General features: G+C 43.1%; 2 protein-coding genes across 7 annotated transcripts in view; one reads left to right on the top strand and one right to left on the bottom strand.

The window, feature by feature from the left end:
* Positions 1-13018, top strand: part of NRG2 (neuregulin 2) — a 246950-nt gene extending 233932 nt beyond the window's left edge. Inside the window, 5 exon segments of the mRNA XM_074212853.1 lie at positions 3614-3716; positions 5118-5241; positions 5770-5897; positions 9493-9717; positions 10896-13018. Of these exon segments, the coding sequence (XP_074068954.1) occupies positions 3614-3716; positions 5118-5241; positions 5770-5897; positions 9493-9717; positions 10896-11565 (1250 nt within the window). The 3' untranslated portion in view covers positions 11566-13018.
* A 4733-nt stretch (positions 13019-17751) lies between these two features.
* The window catches only part of PSD2 (pleckstrin and Sec7 domain containing 2), a 73952-nt gene continuing 66432 nt past the window's right edge, over positions 17752-25271 (bottom strand). For 5 of the 6 annotated variants that reach the window (XM_074212856.1, XM_074212858.1, XM_074212854.1 and 2 more), the window contains 4 exons: positions 24131-24288; positions 21925-22069; positions 20520-20663; positions 17752-18975 (listed from right to left, as the gene is read on the bottom strand). In XM_074212856.1, coding sequence (XP_074068957.1) covers positions 18766-18975; positions 20520-20663; positions 21925-22069; positions 24131-24288 — 657 coding nt within the window. In that variant the 3' untranslated portion in view covers positions 17752-18765. Of the gene's footprint in view, positions 18976-20519; positions 20664-21924; positions 22070-24130; positions 24289-25271 lie in introns of those variants that run through there. The other variant, XM_074212859.1, reaches the window with a different exon arrangement.

The raw sequence follows: 25271 nt of genomic DNA on the forward strand, positions 1-25271 counted from the left end.
ATGCACATGAGAGTGGGCCAGGAACAGATGGCAGGTTCTCTTTATATCCTTGACTCTGAAGATAAGGGAGCTTAAGCTCCCGCCTCAGGGAGAAGGTAAAGAAAGAAAAGTTAAATCCATGTACCTATTCCTCTCCAGGAGCGTGCTACTGCTGAGGCATGGCTCCCCTCTCCTCCAGACCTCCCTTCCTGAGGCAGGCATCCTCTCTGAGCCCCTTCCTGTCCCCAAGAAACACCCTTCCCAACATTCACCAACTGACTTTTCTGCCTCCTCTGCCTCCCCACCAGGTACTAACCAACATGGCTCATCTATAAAGAACCTGGCCTGCCTGCTGACTCTAACCTCTCCTCTCTCCAGCCCCCTTCAGGGGCTTTTGGGGGGGTAGGGGGGTCAAGGGGAGGAGCTAAGGGGGCAGGGAGGTTATGCTACTAACTTGCTTCCACCTCACAGGCTGGCTGCCCAGTATGTCTGAAGAACCCTGACCAATGTCTGTCTCTTTCTCTTTCTCTTTCTCTCTTTCTCTCTCTCTCTCTTTACCCCGCCTTCTGCCTCCCCCCCCACATTTCCTGGCCCTTCTCTCTTCTGAACTGTCAGAGCACCTTGGATTTGAATTAAAGGGTACGAAAACTCCATTATTGCTCAGACCCCATTCCCACTTACCCACAGTTCCTGACATCATGTGTGCTGAATTGATTTTTTTTCTTTCCAAAAGAAAAAAAAAGGGGGGATGATTCCAAAAATCAGCTACCCTGCCTCTTAACTGTGGATTTGGGTGGAGGGAGTCTAGAAGGGGAAGGAAGTCCAATATCATCATCCTGATTAGTTATATGCAAAAGAAAGGTCCTATCAGGACTTGTGTGTGCATGCATGTGTGTGGTATGTGTGTCTACATGTACACACTCCCAAGCAATCTGTGATTCCCTTTTGGGGTGCTGAAGGAAAGCATACTTGTCTTGGTCTTTTCCTCCTAGCATCTTCAAGGCCCTTATAGTGAGGACTCAAAAGAAAAAGGTACTTTCTCTTCCTCAGCTTAGGATATCCACCCCGTCTCAGTGCCTGAGGTATGAGGTGTCCAAGGCCTATGGGGGAGAGAGGCAATGATGCAGTGGGCCATTCCTGAGAGGAGGGCTACCCTTGCTCTCCAAGCTATACCCTCTCCCTGGAGGGGGAAGCCCTGTCATGGCTGTCAGCAGCTAGTTCTTATAGTTCAGAGAAAGATATGCAAATACAGACACTGGGAAGTGGTGTTTGGAATCCCCAGAAGGTGGACATCCCCTTAAACTGGACTTTAATCTCCCTCTTTACTCCATTCCCTCTCACTTTCCCATTGCTCTCATCCTGTGTCAGGTCACTGGATGTCTCTTTCATCATCTGTCTGCCCTGATTCTATGAGAGACATCTCATCCAACCGTGGCTTTTTTTTCCCTTTGTGTTCTGTGTTTTAATGACTAGCAGCCATGTGGCCCAAATTTGGGATGGTGACTGATGTCTGTCTAGTGATGATACAGCTCAGTACCTAGCCCCCTTCTCATCATTCACCCACCCTTCCTACTGAGGTTAGACCTTGATCTTTCTACCCGAGGGAATCCTTTGACTTGGACAGCACATTGAAAAGTCATCTCAACTGGCTGAAAAGCCTCCCTCAACCATGGAGGATCCTGTGGCTAAGACTTACTTCAGCCTAAATGTCCAAGAACCCCACACTATAACTATAGAAAAAGATGCCTATTTGGGGTGGTGGACTTTTTTTTAATTAATTAGAATGGGTCCATCAAGTGTTTTGACCCCAGAAAAGTCTTCTGTCAACATGAAAAGGATCTCTGGATAGCAGTTTTGGGGAGATAGTCTTCCCCTGTTTCCATCCTCAGTGTATGGAGGTGTATGTACCTTCATATTTCTCTGTCCATGTCAGTACCTCTACCTTAGGCTTAGCCTTCATTCATTTGTATGTTGCACATATGTGTATGTCTCACCTTGTATATACAGCATTTCAATGAGGATTTGCCATTGTAGGTTTATTTTTGCATGAATTTGTGTACATCAGATTTTCTGTGTGTGTTGGAATATCTCAACATATCTGTGAGCCTAGGTGTAGGTTTTGAATGTATGTGTACCATTGGACATATACACCACATGGTCTCCTATGAATGTCATGAGAATTTGAAGGCTGTATTTTAAATCCGTGATCTCTCTCAGAACTGGGTTTCTAGCTTGGAACTTTTGAGAAACATGGGAGATCAAATCTTCTCTTAAATTTCCCTCAGCCTTCAGGGGGACCAGACAGGACTTTTGATCCTAGAATTCCAAGTCCAGAATGCTCCACCCTTCAAAGCTGGCAGCCCTGTCTTCTTTTTCTTTCCCTTTCTTCCACCTAGAAATATGCACATACTTCATCTTGTGTGAGAGACAATGGGAAGGTCAGATTTGGGGTTCAGGTTAGAGTGGTGGTAGGGAGAAACTTAAAATTCAGGAAATGTGATGTCTTCTCTGTCAGGGCAGGAGTCATTAGGAACTTCATCTCATTGGGGCCTTGAATTAGGTGAGGTGGTTTGGTGTTCTGATTAACCACTAGATTTGTCCTATCTCATTTCTCAGGGGTGGATGGCAGGCTCCATGTCCACAATATGCATTGTGCTAGAGAGGAAACTCTAGCTCCCATAGTCATAGCTAGAACAGGGTAGGTTGTTTTACATCAGGAGCTCTTTCAAAGTCCTTGGGACTAATGAGCTCATAGGTCAGAATCCTTCCAATACAGTCATCCTTTAGGTATCAATGGCCCCTAAGGTTCTTCTGCTTTTCCAACCTCCTAGGGAACCTTCACTCATAATGTGTACCCCAGAACAAAATACATTTATCTAGGGGAGGAGGAGGAGGAGGAAGCTAGCGAATGAACCAGACCTCTCCTCCAGAGCTTTAACCAAAAAGGGAAAACAGTATAGTCATTCCTGCTCCGAGGAGAAGAGGGTAGATTGTGGAGGGTCAAGGACCCAGAGGGTTTTGGTTGGTCTGGGTTGGCTGTTATCTGAATTGTGATGGGGGTCCAGGTTGTGGATTTGGAAGCATCACTCCAGTCATCCTAATTAGCCCATGGCTTCTTCTGAGTTCATCTTTGGTCACTGTATCCATCTTCTCTCCTTTCATTCCCCTTACATCTCCCTCCTCAGCTTCCTGGCTGCATCATTGCCTTTATTCTCTGGACTGTTGTTCTTCCCCTTCCCCCTCTCATAAGTCAGGATGCTGGGGTCAAAAGAGGAGATGCTGGAATGGCTGAGTGTGAGGTTGGAGGGAGAGGGGCTGTGTCAGGCTGGTGGGTGGGGCCACAGGAGTAGTGATGTGAGGGGAACATAAGAGAGTTGAGATATACTTCCAGAGAGAAGGGAGTAGTATTGACAGGAGGTCAGAAGGGATTCAAGAAAGAGGAGAATTTGCTAGAGAGCCCTGAGCTTGGGAGGTTTCTCTGGACATTGTCCATGGCATCTCACCAAGACTGAGTAGGGGACTCAATGTGTCAGCTTCCCCTCAACTCCAGGAGTCAGTAGCTAGAGTCCTGCTCTGCTTATCCCTAACCCTATCCCCACTCCTAGTAATTGGCCTTCCTCCTGCCCCTTTGCAGAAGCTGAGGAGCTGTACCAGAAGAGGGTCCTAACGATCACAGGGATCTGCGTGGCTTTGCTTGTGGTCGGGATTGTCTGCGTGGTGGCCTATTGCAAAACCAAGTGAGTGAGAGCCAAGCAAATGAATGGAGAGATAGAGGTCTGAACACTGACTGCCTTAGTGTGGTCCTTCCAGCAGTTACCTACTGAGCAGAAGGAAATAGGCCCCCCAAAACTGTATACACATACATACATACACGCCCATGTGGTTTCTGCTTCAGGTCTCTAGTGCCTGGGTAGGAGAAGAAGCCCTTAAGGACTGTAATCTAATTATGAGAAACTTCACTTCCATCCACAGGATTCACCAGTCTCAAAGTCATAATTTCAGATGAAGATTCGTTCCATTATCATCCATTTGGATGGCCTCTGCCTTTTCTGAGTCATGCAATCTCGTTAACTAGGGATGGAGCTTAGTGGTCTAAGACCATGAATTCCCATACAGTGCTGCTGACTCAGCTCACCACGATTTCCCTGCTGGAGGTTTCTTCCTTCCCCTTTAGATCTCTCCTGGACCCCTTCTGACTTGAAAGAGGGTAAGGAGAGCTAGGAGGAAAATTTAGCAGAAAAAGACCAGGATGGAGATTCAGATTTGGACAGTTACCTATGTTAGCCTAGAGTCCTAGCCTTGTGATATAGCAAGGGGAGAGAATGATGATTAAGACATAATCACTACCTTCAAGAACCCTTTAATATAGCTAGAGAAAAAAGACTCAAGCATGTAGAAAGATAACAAACAATAAAAAGCATTATAAACAATCAGAAAAGGAGAGTTATATCATTGTGGACCCTGAGAAGTCTCCATGAAGGAGATTAGAATTGAGATGGGTCTTGAAGGATAAGATCTAGATTGAAGATGGTTGAATGATGAATAGTAGGAAGATCAATTTAGCTAAAGTCAAATTTGGGGTTCAGAGCCAAATTGTAGAGTCTTGAATGTCAGTTGTTTGGAAACTATACATGGAAGGCCATTGAAGTTTGAGCAGAAGAATGATATAGGGAAAGTTCTATTTTAGAGTGATTCATCTGTCATATCATTTTACATTTTGATGGAGGCACAGAAGACCTGATGATACATGGAACATCTTTATGGGGAATCGATTGCTCTGGGCAGGAGAACATTCCTATAAGAACTTTGAATGCAGTTGTTGCTCCCCCTCCTTTCTGCTGGAGTCAGGTGGGAGAGGACACCTGGAAGAGGCTTATAGAACTAAATCATGGAAAAGTACCAATAAATTGTTGAATCTAGAAAACAGAGTGGAAATTATCTAGCCCACCCACTTAATTTTTTAGATGGAAAAAATCTGAAACTCGAAGAAAGGTCCAAGGTCATAGAGCTGGCTAGGGGCAGTTGGAACTAGAATCTTCCTCCTTTTCAGACCTGGACTTTTCCCACACTTCATGGAGAGCGAAGATAAAAAAGATGCTAGTGTTCAATATGAAATGACTCATCCTTCCTCCTTATAGGAAACAGAGGAAGCAGATGCACAACCACCTTCGGCAGAACATGTGTCCAGCCCATCAGAATCGGAGCTTGGCCAACGGACCCAGCCACCCCCGGCTTGATCCTGAGGAGATTCAGATGGCAGATGTGAGTGGCATGTGGGCTCCTCCTCTACTGTTCATTATAGACAACAGTCTTACATGGGACTGGTTCTCTGGCCTCCCCAGACTCATTGAGCAAGAAGTGAGCCTGGAGCTAACAGTGCCTTAGGAGAGCAGGGCTGCTCAGTCCCTAAGAATGTTTATTGACTGGGTCCCTTGTCAGCTCTCTCCTTGCACAGCTGCTAAATCAGTTATTCTTCCAGAAGAGCTGTGCCTTCCCTATTTAAATTATTATTTAGTATTTTTATTAAAAGTTTACTCAATTAACATTTAAATTAAATTTCTGCCACTCTGCAAAAGCACACATATACCCACTGACATGCCCTGCCACATAGTAGGCATTTATAAAATGCTTATGGGCTGACTGACTTTAATTTGTCAGAGTAGTTTCCACCTATACTCATCACCAGCAGATTTAGGGCAGCCAAATCAGGGTCCTGTTGTTCCTGGTTTTCTCAGTTCTCATGTTACTCAGTTCTTATGACACCCATCTGCCCATCTCTCTCTGTTCCAGTACATCTCCAAAAATGTCCCTGCCACTGACCACGTCATCCGGAGGGAAACTGAGACCACATTCTCTGGGAGCCGATCCTCTTCACCGTCCCATCACTGCTCCACAGCCACACCCACCTCCAGCCACAGGTGGGAATACTTGCTTCAGGCCCCCAAATAATTCAAGATGATTAATTTACCCAAGCCCTTCCTGAAGATGTTTTTCTTTCTAGTCCTGACTATAGGAGTAAGGAAAGCACTTCCATAGGTTTATTCTTTAACTGCATATGTGTCTTATTTGTCCCAACATGTCATCCTTGAAACATCAAAGCTTCTTTGTTCTGAGTTAGTGATTTGGTGAACAGAACTGTTTTCCCTTCCTATTCCCTTTGTGAGAAGGACTTTCCATACTTTTCATACATACAAACCTACACTTATACACATATACACATGTACACATACACATTCTCATTCTACTTCTGTCTGTTGATCTGCAGGCTATCTGTCTTATCTCTCCCTTTCTCTCTCATAAATGCATATACAACACTTACAGTTTGAAAAATGAAAGAAATTTAATAGATAATAACATTCTTCCTTGAGTACTTCAGTTTAAGGACCCCTAATCATTGGCACTGTGGCCAAAAAAAAGCAGAAAAAGAGAGCAGGGTGAAATGAAGGCATTGCCAAATGCTGATGTGATGGAGCAGAAAAGATGACAAGAAGGAACAATGTCAGCATCGGTCAGTTCACATACCCTGAGAGGATGCAAAGGAGGTGGCAAGGGAGGAGCTCTGCCCACTCTGTTCCCATTGGCTCAGAGGTCATGCATTGGTAGAGTAGAGTGATTGTTTTTGCTCAGCGTGTTTGTTGGATGTTGATGACATCATAATTTGCATACTAAAAACCTATTGGTTAAATTGACAATGCACTCTATTCGAATGTTTGAAGAATGTCTTATGTCCTTCTTATTCTCCTTAGACCCCAGAACACTGACCATTTAAACCAAAGATTTAATATAAGAATGAACTCTCTGACAATTAGTTTGAGGTATGTACTTGTCAGGAATTCTGTAGAGACCACTCACATTCATAAATGAATGAGTTAAACTAGAATATCTATGAAGTTTTATTTGACTCTGAGATTCTGAGAGTCTTAAGATTTATGGGGGACCGGGGGCGGCTAGGTGGTGCAGTGGATAGAGCACTGGCCCTTAGAGTCAGGAGACCCTGAGTTCAAATCTGACCTCAGACACTTAATAATTACCTAACTGTGGCCTTGGGCAAACCACTTAACCCCATTGCCTTGCAAAAACTAAAAAAAAAAAAAAAAAGATTTATGGGGGACAATGAGTGACAGACCAATTTGGCTTGGTAACTTACATGGGGATAAGGTAGAAGTGTCATCTTGTAAAGGATCTTGAATATCCCATAGACCAGTAAGGTTAAATTCCACTAGAAACAAAGACCACTTAACCATCCAGAAGTAACCCTACAGAATAGCACATATTGATTTAGGAAATCACATGTCAATATGTTCTATTGCATTTTTTTTTATTTTGTTTAATATTTCCTAATTTTTTTAATCTGACTGGGGCCACGATTGAGAGTGTTAGTGTTAAAGGCCATATGTGCCTGGTGGACCACATTTTTAGCACCTTTGATGTGGGTGATAGGGAGTCACTGAAGTTTGATTATCACTTTCCGTTGGTAAACCAAAGTATGGAATAGGAAGGGGGAATTTAGATCTGGTCTTGTACAACAGAGCTAAAACAGAATGAGAAGCCCAGGTTCTAGAAGTTGAGAGCCCTCATTGATTTTACTTCCAGTAGGGAAACAGTACAACACTGCCTAATTCAATGAATGTTTATTAAGTGCTTACTTTAAAGCTATGCATAAAGCAAGTTACAATGACAGAAACAAAGCAGTAACTGCCAACAAAGATTGCATGTTCTCCTGAAAGGAGGATCCAGCAGGTCTATAAACAAGTAAATAAAAGACATTTGGGATTGGGGGAGAGAGAAGAGATTCACAAAAGTCTTCATTTTGCATAGGATGTAACAGCTGAGCACAGCCTTGAAGGAAATGAAAGTGAGAAGTGAAGATAAAGAGTGCTAAGTTTAGAGATCAATTAATGGGCTGGTTGGACTGGACATAGTGTGAAGGGAAATAACATGACATGAGACTGGAAAGATTGGCAAAAATCAGGTTGTAGGAGCAGCTAGGTGGAATTACCTAGCTGAGTGGCCTTGGGCAAGCCACTTAACCCCATTGCCTTGCAAAAAAAACTAAAAAAACAAACAAAAAAAATAGGTTGTAGAAAGACTTAAATGCTAAACACTTTTTTAGAAAAAAAAATCTTATTTGATTATCACAACAAACTTGCAAAATAAATAACTTATTATCTTTTTTTTTTAGTTTTTTTTTTTGGAAGGCAAATGGGGTTAAGTGGCTTGCCCAAGGCAACACAGCTAGGTTAATTATTAAGTGTCTGAGGCCACACTTGAACCCAGGTACTCCTGACTCCAGGGCTGGTGCTCTATCTACTGCGCCACCTAGCCACCTAGCCACCCCTCTTAAGAAAACTGAAGCAAACCGAGGTTAAGTGAATTTTGCCAGATTGAGAAACTTGCATTTTATTCTAAGGAAATGAGAAACCACTAGATTTCTTTTTTAGTAAAAGATCAACATTGTAAAGCATGTGTTTTAGAAAGATTAATTTGCCAGTTGTGTGGAAATTAGGTCAGAGAGGGGAGAAAGTGTAATCAGGTAGACCAACTTGAAGGTAGAATTAGACCAGGTGAGAGGTGAACAGAGGCCTAAATAAACTAGGCAAGTAGCCATGTGAACAGAGAAAAAATAGAGAACACATACAAAAGATGCAGAGATTCAACAAGTCTTGACAACTGACTGGTTGTGGGGGATGAGGTAGAATTAGATTGCGAACCTGACTAACTTGGAAGGATCAACTGAAATGGAGAAGTGTGGAGGAGGGTTGAGGTTTGGTGGGGGAAGAGACCTGCTGAATTTGAGATGCTGATGAAGATGTCCTATTGATCACAGCTAGAAGACTGGAGCTCAGGGAAGAGATTAGAGGTACTATCTAGATATGTAGATCAGAGATCTGGAGAGATGTTAATTGAAAGAAACCCTGAGGGAACTGATAAGATTATCAAAAGAGTGGAAGGAGAAGAGAGCCCAAGAGAGAACCTTGTGCTGTGTCTTTAAGAGGCATGGGTGATCCTGCAAAGTAGACTGGAAGGAGAATTAGGAGGAAATGGAAACCAAGAGAGCACAAAATACGTTGAAGAAAGCCATTGAGAATCTAAAACTTTTTCTTAAATTCTTTCTCCATCTTCATATTATCTTCATATTACCTTATGCACAAAGATTTAGAAGTAAGAAAGACTGACTCCCGCTCTGTATATTAAAAAGAAGTTTCATCCCAGGGAATTTAAATGACTTAACCTGAGGTCATACCAACAGTGTCAGAGTGGGGATTTGACCTAGATCTTATGTACTTTTCAACAGCCAATCCACCTTCTATTGACTTGTCTGTATATTGTGGACATAATCTATTTTTCCAGTGGGATAGAAGCCCTTTAAAGGAAAGGATGTTTTGATTTTTTGTTGGAGGTGTTTTTTTTTGTCTTTGTATTCTCAATGTACTGCACTCTTCATCATGCTGAATTTTAGTTGGTTTACCCATCCATATCTCTTAAATGTCCTCTATTGCTTTGCCTCCCCAGACATGAAAGCCACACATGGAGCTTGGAGCAAACAGAGAGCTTGACTTCAGATTCCCAGTCAGGTATCATGATGTCATCTGTGGGTACCAGCAAGTGTAACAGCCCAGCCTGCATCGAGGCTCGTGCCCGACGAGAGGCAGCCTGCAACATGGAGGATGAAAGGCGACCAACCATGCCATATCATGACTCAGTGGACTCCCTCCGGGACTCACCACATAGTGAGAGGTTAGCCCTGCCTCCAACTAGTCTCTCATCCTTTGTTCCACCCTTCTTCAGGGCTGTCTGTTCAAGGATAATATCTGTCTAAATAATTTGTATCTGTTTTAACAAACAGCACCTTGTGGGGTAAGTACCCCTGTGAGCTAGGCAAGCTGTCATCCCCATTTTTACAATTAGGTGTAAAGAGTCCCTAAGTTAAGTGATTTGCCCAGGGTTATGGGAAGTTGGGCATCATGCTTCAACTTCTGGTCAAAGTGTAGAGAACAATAGGAGCCAACTAAAAAGGAAGGTACATGGAACAAGTTGAGGGCACTGTGACTGAGACAGAAGTATAGCAAAAAACAATCAGGGAATCCTGAAAATTCTAACATTAATTAATAAGGTCTCCTTTCCAGCTCTAGAGTTATGCGATTAGAAAATGGTGGTAGGACTCCAGTACTTCAAAATTCTTGAACCCCTGTGTAACATAGAACAAGGAAACCATTCTTCCTTTTCCCTACTTGGCTCTTAGAAGTTTGTATTTTAGACTTGCCATGGGCTTAATTAACCTTCTCTCCTACCAAATGTGTCCAGTAACAGGTTTCCACCTGTCTAGGGGAAGGGTGTGCAAGGTGAGACACTGGGAAAAGAAACCGATTTCCACTTTTGTGGGGTACGCATAAAGGTGAATTTCGGGGCATTATACTTTAGATGGGATTTTTGACAACCTGGACTCATATGCTCCAGCTCCCTGAGAGGACAATGGTACCTGGCTTCAACTTTTTAAATGAGGGATTCAAATTTTGAGTGACTCCAGAGGTTAGAATGAGGACCAAAGGATGAAAGTTACCAGAGTAGGCAGAGGGGACAGGTTCAGACTCAAAGGACAAAGAACTTTCCAAATAGATAATTTCAGCTATTTAACAGAATATACCAGTCCTGTGAGGTTGTGAATTTTCTAGCAGTAGCTCTTGGGGATCTTATAGAGGATTGGGTGGGGAGTCAAAATAAATTACTTCTAAAAGTTCTACCATCTCTGAAGTGCTCCTTTAAAGTAGGAGTGTTTTCCCCAGGAGTCTCTCCATTGGTGTACTCAGCCCCCACCATAGATTATTTCTGCCCCCATTTAGAGGTTTCAGTATTAATCTAGGGAAGGGTGAGGTTATCTCCTGAGGACCCCAGCTTCCTCTTGCCTCTCTCCCCAGGTATGTGTCAGCCCTCACCACACCTGCCCGCCTCTCGCCTGTCGACTTCCACTATTCCCTGGCCACACAGGTGCCTACCTTCGAGATCACCTCACCCAACTCAGCTCATGCTGTCTCACTTCCCCCGGCCGCACCCATCAGCTTCCGTCTTGCTGAGCAGCAACCCCTTCTGCGGCACACAACAGCCACTATGGCCCCTGCCTCTGACATGCAACGCAGCTATGACAGCTACTACCCGCCCCGCCGGGGCTGCTCCCACGACAGCATGGGAAGCCTGCCTGCCAGCCCCTTCCGCATCACCGAGGATGATGAGTATGAGACTACGCAGGAGTGTGCACCCACCCTCGAACCGCCCAAGAGAACGTCCACAGGACATCGGCGGTGGAGGAAATCCAGACTGAACGGGCACATGGCCCAGCGGGCGCGGGCCGTCCGGGACTCCTTCTCACTCAGCAGTGCCTCCTACAGTGAATCAGATGAGGAGCTGGTGGCCGAGTGTACCCCTTTTCTCAGCATCCACACTTCAGACATGCTGGGCACGGACTCCCCACCGCTGTACCAGCCAGTGGACAGCAGGACTTATTACTCCTTAGACAGACACAGCACCCAAGAGAGCAGACACAGCCGCATCACACACCCAAGGGGGAAACAAGACTCCGCTCCCCTCTAGGACCCACTCTTCCTCCCCTTCCCCACCTTGTCCTCCTTCTTCCTTCCCCCCATCACCTTCTCATTTCCTTCCTTCTGCTCCCTGTATCTTTAAGGAGAACAAAAACCACACACACTTGGAAAGAAAAAAAGAAATAAAAATATTTTTATTTTATATAAAAGGAAAAATATAACAAAATGTTTTATTTTCATTTTAGCAAAAGTTGTCTTATAATAGCTAATAGCAAAGACTTTTTTATAGGAAACTCTATTTATATGTAACATCTTGATTTACAGCTTCGGAAAAAAAAAGAAACAAAAAAAAAGGAGAGATGGGCCAATTTTTTGACTATTTAATAGTAACCTATATGTGGTGCCTTTTTGCTGTACGCTAATATGGAGCTCCTGGAGAGAAGGCTGTGGCCACCTCCGCTGTCCAACAGGTTAGTGATTGGCTCTGGCCACCCCAACCCCACCATCTTGCCTCCCCTTTCCTTACCCTTCCCACCCAGAAATGATGCCCACTCTACTCCCAAACTGAAAAAAAAAAATGGAATAGGAACTAGCTTCAGTGAAGAGAGCCAGAGAGAGAGAGAGAGTTCCCAAAAAGTCTTATATGCACCTTTCTCTGGAGCCTAATCTCGGCATGTGGAGAGGAGAAACTTTGGTGGAGGGGGGAAGCAATCAAACCGTCCCCCCCCCCAGATAATGGGTGGGAAATTCTATGTCCCCGGAATCCTCCCAGAAAATAAGAACTTGGGTCTTAGAGATGGGAAGAACAAAAGCTAAAATGTTCATTTTTGAGATGTTGAGAGATTGGTGTGGCAGGATTAGGAGACAGACTAGGATCAGACTGGCCAAAATTGGGGGGGGGGGCTTTCCCCATGCCTCTCCGTCCTTGGTAGGGGTGGGCTCAGAAAAAGGATACCCCTCCCTAGCCATGGTGTCCAGGGCCCAGGGGGTTAGCCCAGCAATGCATCCTAGGTCAGGGAGAGCCAGAGCTGCGGTGGGATGAGGGGTGCACCCACCACCCCCCTGCCCCAGGGAGGTCTCTCCAGGGCTCCCCTCAGTTCTCTGCAGCACCTCGTTTACATGGTTCGCCTTTTCTCTTTTATGCCTGCATGTCCTGCATTTCAGATATTGTAGATTGGATGCATGGTGAGGCTGTGATTGAGAAGATACAATTGACAGTGTATTTGATTTTACCTTTTAGCAATAAAGTAACTAACCAATCCCCCTTCCCTCCTCCTCCCAATCCTTTTCCCAACTCCTAATTCATCCTTCAATCTCTCCTCCCTCACAAAAAAATAATCGGGTCTGACCAAAAAAAAATCAACTAATTCCTCGTAAAGGTATTATTAAAAAAAAAAATCATAAACCAAGGAGAAATATGCCCCAGATTGTCTGAATGTCTGAATTCTTGACTGTTGAACACTTGAACTTTTTTTATATTATAAATAAAAATCAAAATAACTCACCGCCCAGTGTGTTTATCCAGTCTCCAGGTTGAGGGGTGGTGGGAAGGGACAGGGGAGATTTTAGGCCTAGGATAGAATGAAGTGCTCCTGAGGTTAAGAAAGCACCCCAGTAGAGAAGTCACAAGTGGAAGCTAACATACTCACACATTCTCAGGGGGATCAGAGAACACTCTCTGTTTCCCCCCACACAGCCTCACCCCTGCTTCCAGTGCCGGCCTTTGGCAATAGCCTCGGTGAGAAGGTATTTACAAGACGACCCTTGTGGTGCAGAGGAACAGAGCCAATGTGCTGACGCAGATCCCTCCGCTTGGAACTTGGGCCCAGAGAGCATGGAATGGTTCCCAGGATGGATTGTAGGGGCAAGAATGAAGGGAGAGTTACTGGCATGGGGAGAGGGAGGACTGAAAGAGGGAATAATAGGATTGATACTGTGACATTCAAAGTCTCCCAGGGTTACTGTCACAGTCTGGACATGCAAAGTGGCCTGCAGAGCTTCCCCTTCCTGCCAGGACTACGGCTTCTATTGGTGACCCTATAATTTGTGGGTTGCCTCTGCTCCACCCCATCCTTATTCTCCCAGCATTCTCCCTATCCTCCCTCCTCCCCACCCCCAAATATCTACAAGGACCAGCTCTTGTTTCCTTATCTGTAATTATGGTCACAGAGGAAGCAGATGTCTACCTCAGATTCAGCTATCACTTTCTTCTAATACACAGGTTTTAAGGTGGCAAGGACAACACAGAAGCCACAAGGCCCTGGTATTGAGTCTATGTAAAATTACCTCCTAACTCCTACACAGTTCCAACATACAGAGAATTCAGGAAACTCCCTAGGTTTGCATAGTCCTGTACCAGGGCAGATGCATATGACTAATGAATCAACTTTCTTCATTTAAAAAAAGCCAGCTTGCATATGAGCTATGTGTTGCATGGGTTCCCTCAATATAGGGAAAAGCAAGAATTGACAACTCCAGGTTGGGAGATCTGAGCAAAATGCTTCAATAGCCACTATACTAGCAGTAAAATCGACATCTCTGTGACTCCATCTCTGTCATCAGACTACTCCCTTTGGATGAAAATATCTGGATAGTAGTAGCTAAAGGTCAAGAAATTCCTGTCTTAGTTTGGACTTAAGAGAAAACCCTTTGACAGTCAACTCCATAAGCTCTTAGGTCATTCTGTGATCCTATTTGATCCTCCATTTGACATTTCCACCTGCTCCAAACAAGTTTTATTTAACCTCAAATGACCAAACTTCAAAATGACCCCTCATGGTACTTAGAAATATTTTAATGTACCCACTGGTATCTTAACCTCATTTTGGCTCTATGACCATTTTGCTTTCTAGAAAATTTGAATGTGAGAGGGGAAAACAAGGAATTGTACCAGTTTGGACTCAAATTTTTAATTCTGAAATGACTTTTCCATATTTATATTTTTCACTGGCTTTTTGCTTTCTAGAATAGGGGCAGGTACTCAAAGAAAATTTAATAACTGGTTTGACTTTTAAATATATTGTATAACCCACATATGTTCTACTTCCATTGTGATACCTCATCTTTTCAATTAATACTTCAGAGTCAGAGTACTTGGGAGGTTAAAAAATATTACCTCATACTCACTCCCTATTTGACCTTGGACAAATTAGCCTTCCAAGGCCTCAGTTTATTCATCTGCTTGTTGATTGTATTGAATGTACCACCCTTCACAGCAAAGGTCTGATATCCAAGCTATATAAGGGAAATGATACAGATATATAAAAACAAGAGACATCCATAGATCATGGTCTGGAAAGGACCTCAGAGACCAATTTATCCTATAGCCTCATACATAAACCATAATCTAGAGAGGTTGGGACTGTCCCAAGATCTCATAAGCCAATTACATCATAAGTGGGATTTGAACAGAGGCCCTATGACTCCAGGGTCAGTTGCTCACTTCTAGCAACAATGACTCCAAAAGAACTCAACTATGGGAGTGGAATAGAGGTTTTGGTTAATATGAGCACAGCCCTCTCTGTCCCTTTTTGATCATTGCTGATGAATCAACCACCGCCATACTCACTCTTCCCTTTTGTCTTGGTAAGGGAAGCCAGTCTTTTCATTAATTGAAAATGGAGTCCCAGCCATGTTCACTTGTTAGTGTTGATAGGAAAGTTAAATAAATAGCTGTTATTTATATAATACTGCCCAAAATAGGCTAACTGGATCTTCACAGTAACATTATAAAGTATAATTCCATTTGACAGATAAGGGAAAACCAAGGCAAGATAAGCCAAACACAACTAGGAAATGTGGGAAATTATAGTAGTTCCAGTAAGCATTTGCATCCCTCTTCTGCTCTACCCTTCTATATCGAAGGCCTCCCAGGCAGTATCACTGTCCAATACTTCCCCAACCCCATGTTTCTCCTTGAAACACTCAACATTCCTCCCACTCTTATTTTTAGACTCTCCTGCCAGTCTGATGCAGGACTCTAGAGAACTCTTATTTAAAATTGTCTCAAGGGTCAGACTTCAACATGCCCCCCTCCCCCAAGAAGGTGGTAATGAATGAACAATATCCACCATCTAGGCCTTTTCCTCTCCATACAACCCCAAGAACTACCACTGGGCATCATCTCTAGTTTGTCCAACAATCTGATATCAACTGTTGCCACAGGGATGCCCTTAGCCTGGACAATTGTCATTAACCTGAAGGTCCTAGGGCAGTTCATTGGAAGAGATCCCTTCTGGCCAGGCTGATTTGTATGAGGAGAAACACACGTCCAGTTCATTCAGTGGATATTTGTGTTTGTCCAATTTATGTCAACTGCATTGTATATTGAGACAATGAAGTATACAGTTCCTAGAACTTAGAATTTATAATCAAGAACAACAGAATTCAAATCCTTCCCTAAGATACTCCCTAGCTTGGTAGCTAGGTTGGCACAGTAGATAAAGCAACAGCCTTCAGACACTAAAAAAAAATTACCTAGGGGCAGCTTGGTGGCACAGTGGATAGAGCACCTGCCTTGGAGTCAGAGGTCCTGAGTTCAAGGCTCAGACACTTAATCACCTAGCTGTGTGACCTTGGGCAAGTCACTTAACACCATTACCTTAAAAAAAATTTTTTAAATTACCTAGCTGTTTGACCTTGGGGAAGTCACTTAACCCCATTACCTTGCAAATTATACATACATACATACATACATACATACATATATATGTATATATATACATAGACAGACAGATAGATAGATGATAGACAAATCACTTAACCTCTCTGTGCCTCATGTTCTTCATCTGTCAAATGGAGTTAATAAAAGCACCACAGTATTTCAATGAAATCAAATGAATTAACATTTGAAGCACTTGTCACACTATATAAACAATGGCTAGTATATTATTCCTATAATTTTACAATCAACACTTCTATTCAGTCATTTGTGTCGAACAGATTTGTGAAAGCCCCATTTGGGGCTTTTTTTGGCAAAGGTAATTGCAGTGATTTGTCATTTCCTTCTCCAGCTCATTTTACAGATGAGGATCCTTAAGTATAGAGGATTAAGTGACTCGTTCCCAAGGTCACCCAGTGTCTTGAGGTCAGATTTGAACTCCTGGTCAGGCAGTCTGTCTACTGTGCCATCTAACTACCCTCTCTCCAAGGATAAAAGCAGGATATGTTAAAGAATAAAACATTCCAAATCCACTTCTAGGGATATTTTGATAGAAATGGAAATTTGGAAAATTTTGGAGTCTTTATCTTTTGGAAATTTGAAGATTTTTATCTTCTTGATTATGTTTAGTTTGAGAGAACACAACCAATTCTTAAGCACAGATTACTCACCAAAACGAGTGACCAGAAGAGTCTGAGGATTAAAAAGTGACTGAGGAGAATTTCAAAGTGAAAAACCAAAAACCAATACTTTTTATATATCCACACATGCAAACAAAATCTTGATGGGCTGGAAAAGTCTCAGGACTCATTGTAAGGTTGGCTCATTTTCTTTCTACAGTTAATACATATGTTACAGCTGAATAGAGTCCAATCTCTGCCTTATTTTATTATGAGCCAAATTATATTATTAGTCAGTTCCCAAAAAGAAAAAAAAAAACAGAGAAAGGACTTGCTTGTTAACTGAACTTAGAGAGTAGCTATCACCCACCCACTTGAGGTGCTAATAATTGCAGGTCTTGAAGAGTGCTAATTTAGTGATCACATATGTTGCAAATTTCTTTTTTGGTTTTTTTTTTTCTGAGACTGAATGTTAGCCAGACATCCCTTGTTCAAATTTGGACTCTAGCCATAACATTTGAATAGGATACCTAGATTGTCATTTTCTAGCTGTGTGACCTTGGAAAAACTGCTCATTTTACAATTTCTGGATCTCAGTTTTCCTCATTTGTAAAATGAAGACAGGTAAACTCGACAATTTCTACATCCTATGAAAGATGCAGTCTTGCAGCCAAATATGTATCACAACACCCCACCCTTTCCCAAGAAAACAGACTTATTCCTCCCCCCCCTCAGCTAATGTGATGATCAAGTGACTGAGTCTGTTTTATTTCCTGACCAGCTGATATTTCCACACCCAGAGGCTCAGAGATCTGGATAGAGGAAGGCAAAACAAACCAGCAATCAAAATCCCCTTTTTCTCTTCCCTCCCCAATTCCCCCCGGACCCCTACCACCTTCCCCATCTTTTGTGGGCAAGCTGAGCAGCAGCCACAGACACACACACGTGGGCTCTGTCTATTTATTTCCAAAGCATGGACAGTAAAGCAATATGTCACAGCTAAAGCCAGAGTGGCCCCAGGAACAGAGAACAGTCCCAACAGCCCCAAGAACCACCTCCCTCTCTCCCTCGAGGTACCAGACCGCTGAGGAGATGCTAAGGCCTAGGGTTCAGGCCTGGAACACATTCAGGGGACACTCTAACAGGTAGATCCTTGTAGAAAGGGTTTCCATCTGGTGTTTTTGTTTCCTTTTCCTCTTTCTCCTACATCATTAGAAAATTGTATGCATATGTGTGTGTGTGTGTGTGTGTGTGTGTGTGTGTGTGTGTGTGAAAGGCCATAGTGCTTCCTATCTAAATGGACAGAATAGTCACAGGTGTGAAGGAGGGACAGTGTGATACTGTGAGAGGAATGTCACTAGGCTCAGATTATTGCAATGGGAATGGGGTGGCCAACTCTGATAGGGCCTCTGTTGCAGAAAGTGAGGGGTGTGTGTGTGGGGGATGAAATTTGAGGAGAAGGTGTGGTATGTGGCCCACAGACCTGTAATTGCTGCTTGTCTTTGAGAAGGTAGGACAAGGAAGATCATTTTTGATTTGATAGGACCCACCCACACAGAGGGGTTGGGAATAGAACAGGGGTGGGGAGAAGAGGGAAAGTCCAATGAGAAGAGCTGGGAAAGAGTCAAAGTCCCTCAGCTCCAAAACTGTGAACTTTATGGCAGGAATGCAAATTCCCATCATAGTAAGAAACCTCTGTGGGGATGGAGGGTCCCAACAGTGAGTTCTCTGGGAACTAGGAGAGAGTTGAGGAGCCAGAGATGTCAGAAGAGGGAAGAGGATCAAACACCTTGGCAATGACGGCTTCTCGGCCTCCTGGGCCCTGGGCGCTGGCCCCAACTGAAGCCTTTTGGCTCATCCACTGGGGTTCAGTCCATGAGGGCCTCCAGGGCAGAACTGTGCCCCCTGACCTCTATGGGGCAGTCCCTCCATGGGGACCCTGCTTCTATAGCCTGTCCACAAATCCCAGTTAAGTGCTGGGCTCTGTGACATCCCTTTGCACCAAGCCACCTGCCATGGGTCCATGGCCTTGGCTGAGAGAAGGACTGGAGTGTGTCTTCCTCAATGAGAGGTCCTCTGCCTCCACTGTGGCCAGCCTGGCCTCAATCTGCTCTAGGTCATCAGAACCCACTTCGATCTTCACACACAGCAGATGAATATATGTCTCATAGCGGCTTTTCTGGGAGGAAAAAGGGAGAAAGAGTCAGATAAAGAAGAAAGAAGGTCACAGAGTATCTGGGGAGGTAGGGGTCAGCACTTGACAATGAACTCAAGCCAACTATGTAATTAAGAGTTCTACACTAGAGAGAGAAAGAGAGAGAGAGAGAGAGAGAGAAGAGAGACCTGGGGAAAACTGCTTCCCCTCTCTGAACTTTCCTTCACATATAAAATAGGATAATATCTCCTGTCCTACATGGGCTCAGGACTATGGCCAAAAAAACTATTGCTGTGGGTTTACACAAGCTGTGTTCAAATTAGGGGGTTTCTCAAAGAATCCATCTTGGACTCATGTGCTCATCTTAGACTTCCCTGGGAATATCTACTCACTCTTACGAGTTGTTTTTTTTTGTTTGTTTGTTTGTTTTTTTTAGATTTTTGCAAGGCAATGGGGTTAAGTGGCTTGCCCAAGGCCATACAGCTAGGTAATTATTAAGTGTCTGAGGCCGGATTTGAACTCAGGTACTCCTGACTCCAGGGCCGGTGCTCTATCCATTGCGCCACCTAGCTGCCCCCCCTTACAAGTTTTTTTATACATTTATTTATTTTTACAACTATATGCAAAGATAGTGTTCAACAATAATTTTTGTAAGGTTTTGAGTTTCACTTTTTCACCCTCCCTTCCCCTTTCCTCCCCTCCTCCCCCTGACAAAGATATGATTATACATGTATAATTATGTCAAATATATTTCCATATTCAGTTGTCTCACAATTTTTTATAAAGAACATAAGACAATGGGTATGGGAGTAGACTACACAAAAGAGATGGCCATTACAATTAGCCTTAATACTCTGACCCTGTTGGAGAATCTATCACTGTATGGTTATCTGAGTATCTGATATGGTTATCTGGATAGAGCCTCTTCTCCTGCCCCTCTGGGCCCTGGGATCTCTGAGGCAATCCCAGCCTTCAACTCTTTCTGTCACATGGTCCATCCTATATGTAAAATGTTGCATGTTTTCTCCCCCAGTAGAAGGGGAGTTCATTGAGAGCTTTTAGAAAATGACTTACACATAGTAGGTGTTTGATCAAGGTATGTTGTTTGCCTGCCTGTATTTCTTTCTTAACTAATATCTACATGATTCCATTAATGTCAAGATAGACACAGGTTTCCTTCTGGTGGTCAGTCAATATACCTTTATTAAGCCTCTACTGTATATCAAGAACTATGCTATTGGGGTAATAAGAAAGGTAAAAAGACAAGGAACTCAGTCTAATGGGGGAGGCAATATACAAACAACTATATGCAAAAAAGCTATAAACAGGAGCTAATGCATAGAGGGAAGACCCTCCAATTAAGATGAAACTAGAGAGAGAGAGAGAGAGAGAGAGAGAGCCTGCCCAAAGTTGTCCAAGATCATCAATGAACCAGGTGATCATGGGTACCTGAGAAATGCTGATGCATGGGAAAATCTCCCTCTCTGGCCCCAGCCCTCCCTTTGTGGTCTGCCCTGAGCTCAGGACTGATCCCAAACACACAAACACTCCCCCGCTGGGGTCCACACCTCGAATGTTAGATAGTGCTCCTTTAGCCGGTACTCCTCTGCTTCCTTGGATTTGACATTTTTCTCAGCCGGGTGCATCCTGTGCTCTGTGAGCTCAGCCATGATCTGCCTCATCTTGTTTTCATGGGACCTTAGTTGTTCTTCCTGCAGAGTGGACCACGGCCCCCCCATTACCAAGAATTGCAGAATATGCCTTGCAGCATAGGAAGAGGGATGGGGATGGTTATTTCCATTTCACAGATAGGAGGACTAAGGATTCTCTATGACAGAACCCAGGTTTCCTCTTGCTTGAGTCAAGGACCCTCAGTATTAGGTGATGTTACCATTCCTAATTTACTTCATCTCCCCTGAATTTTAGTGCCCATGCTGACAACCAAATCTTTCTGGCCAGAGGGGAAGGTGAGGATTAATGGCTTCAGGATCAGGTTATCAAACCAGGTACTCCCGCCCAAGAAGTCTTATTGACACTTACAATCTCACTTTCTCTTTCCCAATGACAACTTCGATTTTCAAAAGACCTCAGCTGACACACACATGCAAACTATATATGCACACACAACACTGATTCACACACATTTGCATACACACATACATGCACACACAAGGCAAAATTTCCCCCAACAACAGCCAGACTCTGATGTCATGTATGCATCAGTGGGCAGTGTGTGGCAGACCCCAGTTAAATCACCAGGACTGATGAGCTGTTTGCAAAACCCCCTCCCACAGAGGATAGATCATATTGGAAAAAAATGGGCAGAGAGGATCATAGTCATGAGCTCAAAGATTTCCCAAGTTGAAACCAGCCTGGATGGCTGCCCAAGGAGATTACGTCATCTTCCTGGCAAATCCTGTGGCCTAGAATAGGCAGAAGGACCCAGAACACAGGATGTCACAAAGAAAGCCCTTACCTCCTTGGGGTTAGACTACAGAAGGCAATGTTTTCTTTGGGAATGCCTCCAGGAACTATCAAGACTCTCCCCAGAGAATTGACCTAGTGGCATCTCAAATACTGCTTGCTATTGGATTGTACTGTAATTTAGCTACTCAAAATTGTATTAGTCTCAACCAATTCATCCTTAGGTCCTGGAGGACGGGACCCACCCTTCCCAAAGAGGCTAGCAAAGGCCAGTGTACACAGCAGATGCTCACTATATACATCTTATTAGAGCAGAACTAAGTTTGCAATCAGGAGGTCTGGGTTTCAGACCTAACTCTGCCACTAATTCAATGTGTGATTTGGGGTAAGACATGTTTATGGGAAAGACTCAATCCTCCCATCTGGAAAATGCATTGTCTTACCAAGATGGCCATCAAGATTCCTTTCTAGCCCTGGCATTCTATGTCTCTTGGATTCTGTGGGGATTAGAAGGAGAGTCCCTGAGGGAAGTTGGGCTTTTGTCCTTACCTGGCACAAGCGTGTGGTAGAGGAAGGCAGAAGGGGCCTACAGAACTTCTTCATTGAGCAGATAGCAGCTGGGAAGGCAGGGGCAGAGAAAATGGCGGCCACTAGATTGATTCGAAGGATCCAGGAAAGCATCTCCTCCTTGCTCCTAGAGTGAAAAGGGTACCAACCACTTACAAGTCTCCAGTATCCTCTCTGAGTGGTGCTGGGGACCCAGACTCATACCTATCCCAGTTAAACACTCAGCTCCCTAAAAATTTAGTTCTCTCTCTCTCTCTCTCTCTCTCTCTCTCTCTCTCTCAATCACACACACATACACACACATATTGATATAATTCCAATATTTTATAAATCCATGGTTTATAAATAACTTCACAGTTGCTTAAACCAAACCAAGGCAAATTCATATTCACTACTAAACCCCAGTTGCCAATAATCCACTTTTCCCACCTGAAGGTTTCTGTCGAATTCTGCCTTCTACATTCCCAAATGGAAATTGCTGGAAACTAATTCTGGTATGGTTGGGAAGGGGGGTGACTGGGAATGAGTTTTTTCACTTTCAGTTGAGGTCATGGGGTTGAAGGGGGGCGGGGAGAAGAGATAAAGGAACCTAAAACAAATTGGGCTCTAAAGTATAACCTCTCCTATTCCAGCTGGGGAGGGCAAAAAGAAAGGTCTGGCCTATGCCCAGTTATACAGAGCACAAAGATCAGATGAAGGGATGTGTCAGAGTTGGCTGTTAAATTTTCAGTGTGAGCATTAACACCTCCCAAATCAGCTAACACTATAAATCAGGAGTCGATTTATTTTTGATTGTCTAGACTTAAGAAAGTGATGGGGGAAAGTTAATAATAAAGATTAAGCTTGAAAGTGTATCCCATGTATTTTTCAGAGCCATTTATTAAATACCCCTAAATATATCTATTAATTTGTGAAAGGAGATTGACTGTCACTATAGGCATGAATATGGCCACAGCCAACCTACTGAGGACACCAAATTCTCTTTCATTTGGAGGCTACTTTTAGGCAGTGAGAGGCTGTGTGTTTATAAGTCCACCATCTATATTGACAATAGAGATACAGAGGAAACCAAATGAGGTCTCTTTGAGGAAAAGAACAGTTCCTTTATGAAGAGTATGGTTTCTTGATGCTGAGCAAAGGAAACAGAACCAAGAGAACATTTCACACATTAACAACAACTTTGTGAGTTGATCAACTATGATGGATGCATCTCCTCTCAGCAATTCAGAGAGCTAGAACACTAGGAGGTCATCTATGGACAATGCCACCCCTCCATCCAGAGGGAAGAAAAACAAATAGAAAAAACCCCTACAGAATCTGAATATACACGACATTCACTTCTTTAAAATTTCTCTTATGTATTTCTTTCCTATCTCATGGTTTTCTTTCTTTTCCCTTAATCCTAATTCCTCATACCAAAAATGACTGAATTGTAAACATGTTAAATACAAATGTGTATGTACAATATTCTCTTTACTGTTCATCACTGAGGGAAGGGGGAGTAAGAAGGGAGGGTGAAAGGAAATTAAATAAATTTAAAATATGCATATACATGTGGATGAGTGTTGAAAAACTTTCATAACATGTAATTGGAAAAATAAAATAAAGTATCAATTAAAAAGACATGCAATGAGGGAAATAGCTATAGCAGCTAGCAATAGCAACTGTAGGGGAAAAATTGTTGAAGCAATTTTTCTGATGGACTTTTGATAAAGAATGCTATCAGGGGCAGCTAGGTGGTGCAATGGATAGAGCACCAGCCCTGGAATCAGGAGGACCTGAGTTGAAATCTGACCCCAGAGACCTAACCATAAAACAAACCTCCCATTTCTCAGGAGAGGTGATATAACTAGAGTTACAAGTGGGATTAGATTTATCTGATATGGCCAATATCTGTTTGTTTTGCTTAACTTCTTTGTTTGTGGGATGATTCTTTTGTTGAGGAGGTCAATGGAAAGTGCTATCTATATTTTTAAAAATTAATAAAGGTCTGGTTTTGTTTTCTAAAAAGAACTCTGTGTACTGGGTTGTGCTCTCTAGAGTCTTAAAGAATGGACAGTATACCTAGGGATAATGTAGAAATGATCATGTTCCAAAGCCAGTAACAAATATATATCCACAGCTTCCAGCCCTCTCACTTGTCTGAGTCTGAGGACAAGGGATTCTGACACCAAATAAGGATACTCACGGTGCTTGGAAGAGAAACACCCTCCAGTCTGCTGTCTTTAGCTTCAATACATTGGACTTCTTGCTATAGTCCAAGGCCCTGGTAGCAAGTGCATGGTGGACACGAATGGCATTCTTTAGATCCACCTCTGACAGGTCTTTATCTGGCTTGTATTCATCCTGGAATGAGTGAGTAAGGGAGGGATTTGTGGAAGGAAGGCAGTATTTGATTCTCCTTTTACCTTTCCCTTAAACCTTCCCCCAACACCCAGTGTTCCCAACAAACTTTAGCCTCCCCCCCCCCACTTAAGCTTAGTTTTCAACTAAGCCAGTGAGGGCTTTAAATAAATCCTCACCCTCTAAGAATTCCATGAGTCTCAGAAGAGCAGAGCCTTCCCCCTTCCTCTCTGTCAAATCCAAACTCCATCCTTCAAAGTCCTGTTCAGTTCCCACCTCCCTCTTAAGACTTTCCCCAGATGCTGAATTCCTAAAAAATTGTTTGTAGGGCCACTCAAAAAAAGGTTAGGTAAGAAGAGGGGGAAAAGAAAACGTCATATACTTCCTTATTTCTCTCATCAATTAAAAAAAGGATAGTACTGGACAAACTGGTAAATGTTGATCGATATATACTACCTATAAATCAACATGGCGGTAAATAAATGTCCCCCACCAACAACTCAACTGGAGTCCAGGGACTTCATTCTTTCAAAGGATTACATAAAGGCAGATGGCTTTTCTTTTGACTTTTCTAACTATTCAATCTAATTTATCCACTACTAGGCTACATTTTTACTAAATTGGTCTGCTTGTTGTTGCTCTCATCTTTGATGTTTCACTTCAAATGGCCATCCCTGATGTGTGGAATTTACTTCTTACCTCTTGCCTTTTAGACTTCCTGATTTTTTTTCAGAACTGAGCTTGAATGTCTGTCCTTTTTGGTTCATCTAGTTGCTAATATCCTAACTTCCAAAATCACTTTATATTTATTTGTATCTACTTCCCCGTATTTTAAATTTACTTATACATGTATTATTCACACAAAGACTATTTTTGTCTCCAGTATCTAGCACCACTAGTACATAGTAGGTGGTATTTAATAAAGCTTTGCTAAATGAATAATGATTAGGTCCTTTGGGAACTCTGTCCAAACTTTCGATTTCTCC

This window comes from Macrotis lagotis, chromosome 1, assembly GCF_037893015.1.
Source record: "Macrotis lagotis isolate mMagLag1 chromosome 1, bilby.v1.9.chrom.fasta, whole genome shotgun sequence".
NCBI classification, from domain to species: domain Eukaryota; kingdom Metazoa; phylum Chordata; class Mammalia; order Peramelemorphia; family Peramelidae; genus Macrotis; species Macrotis lagotis.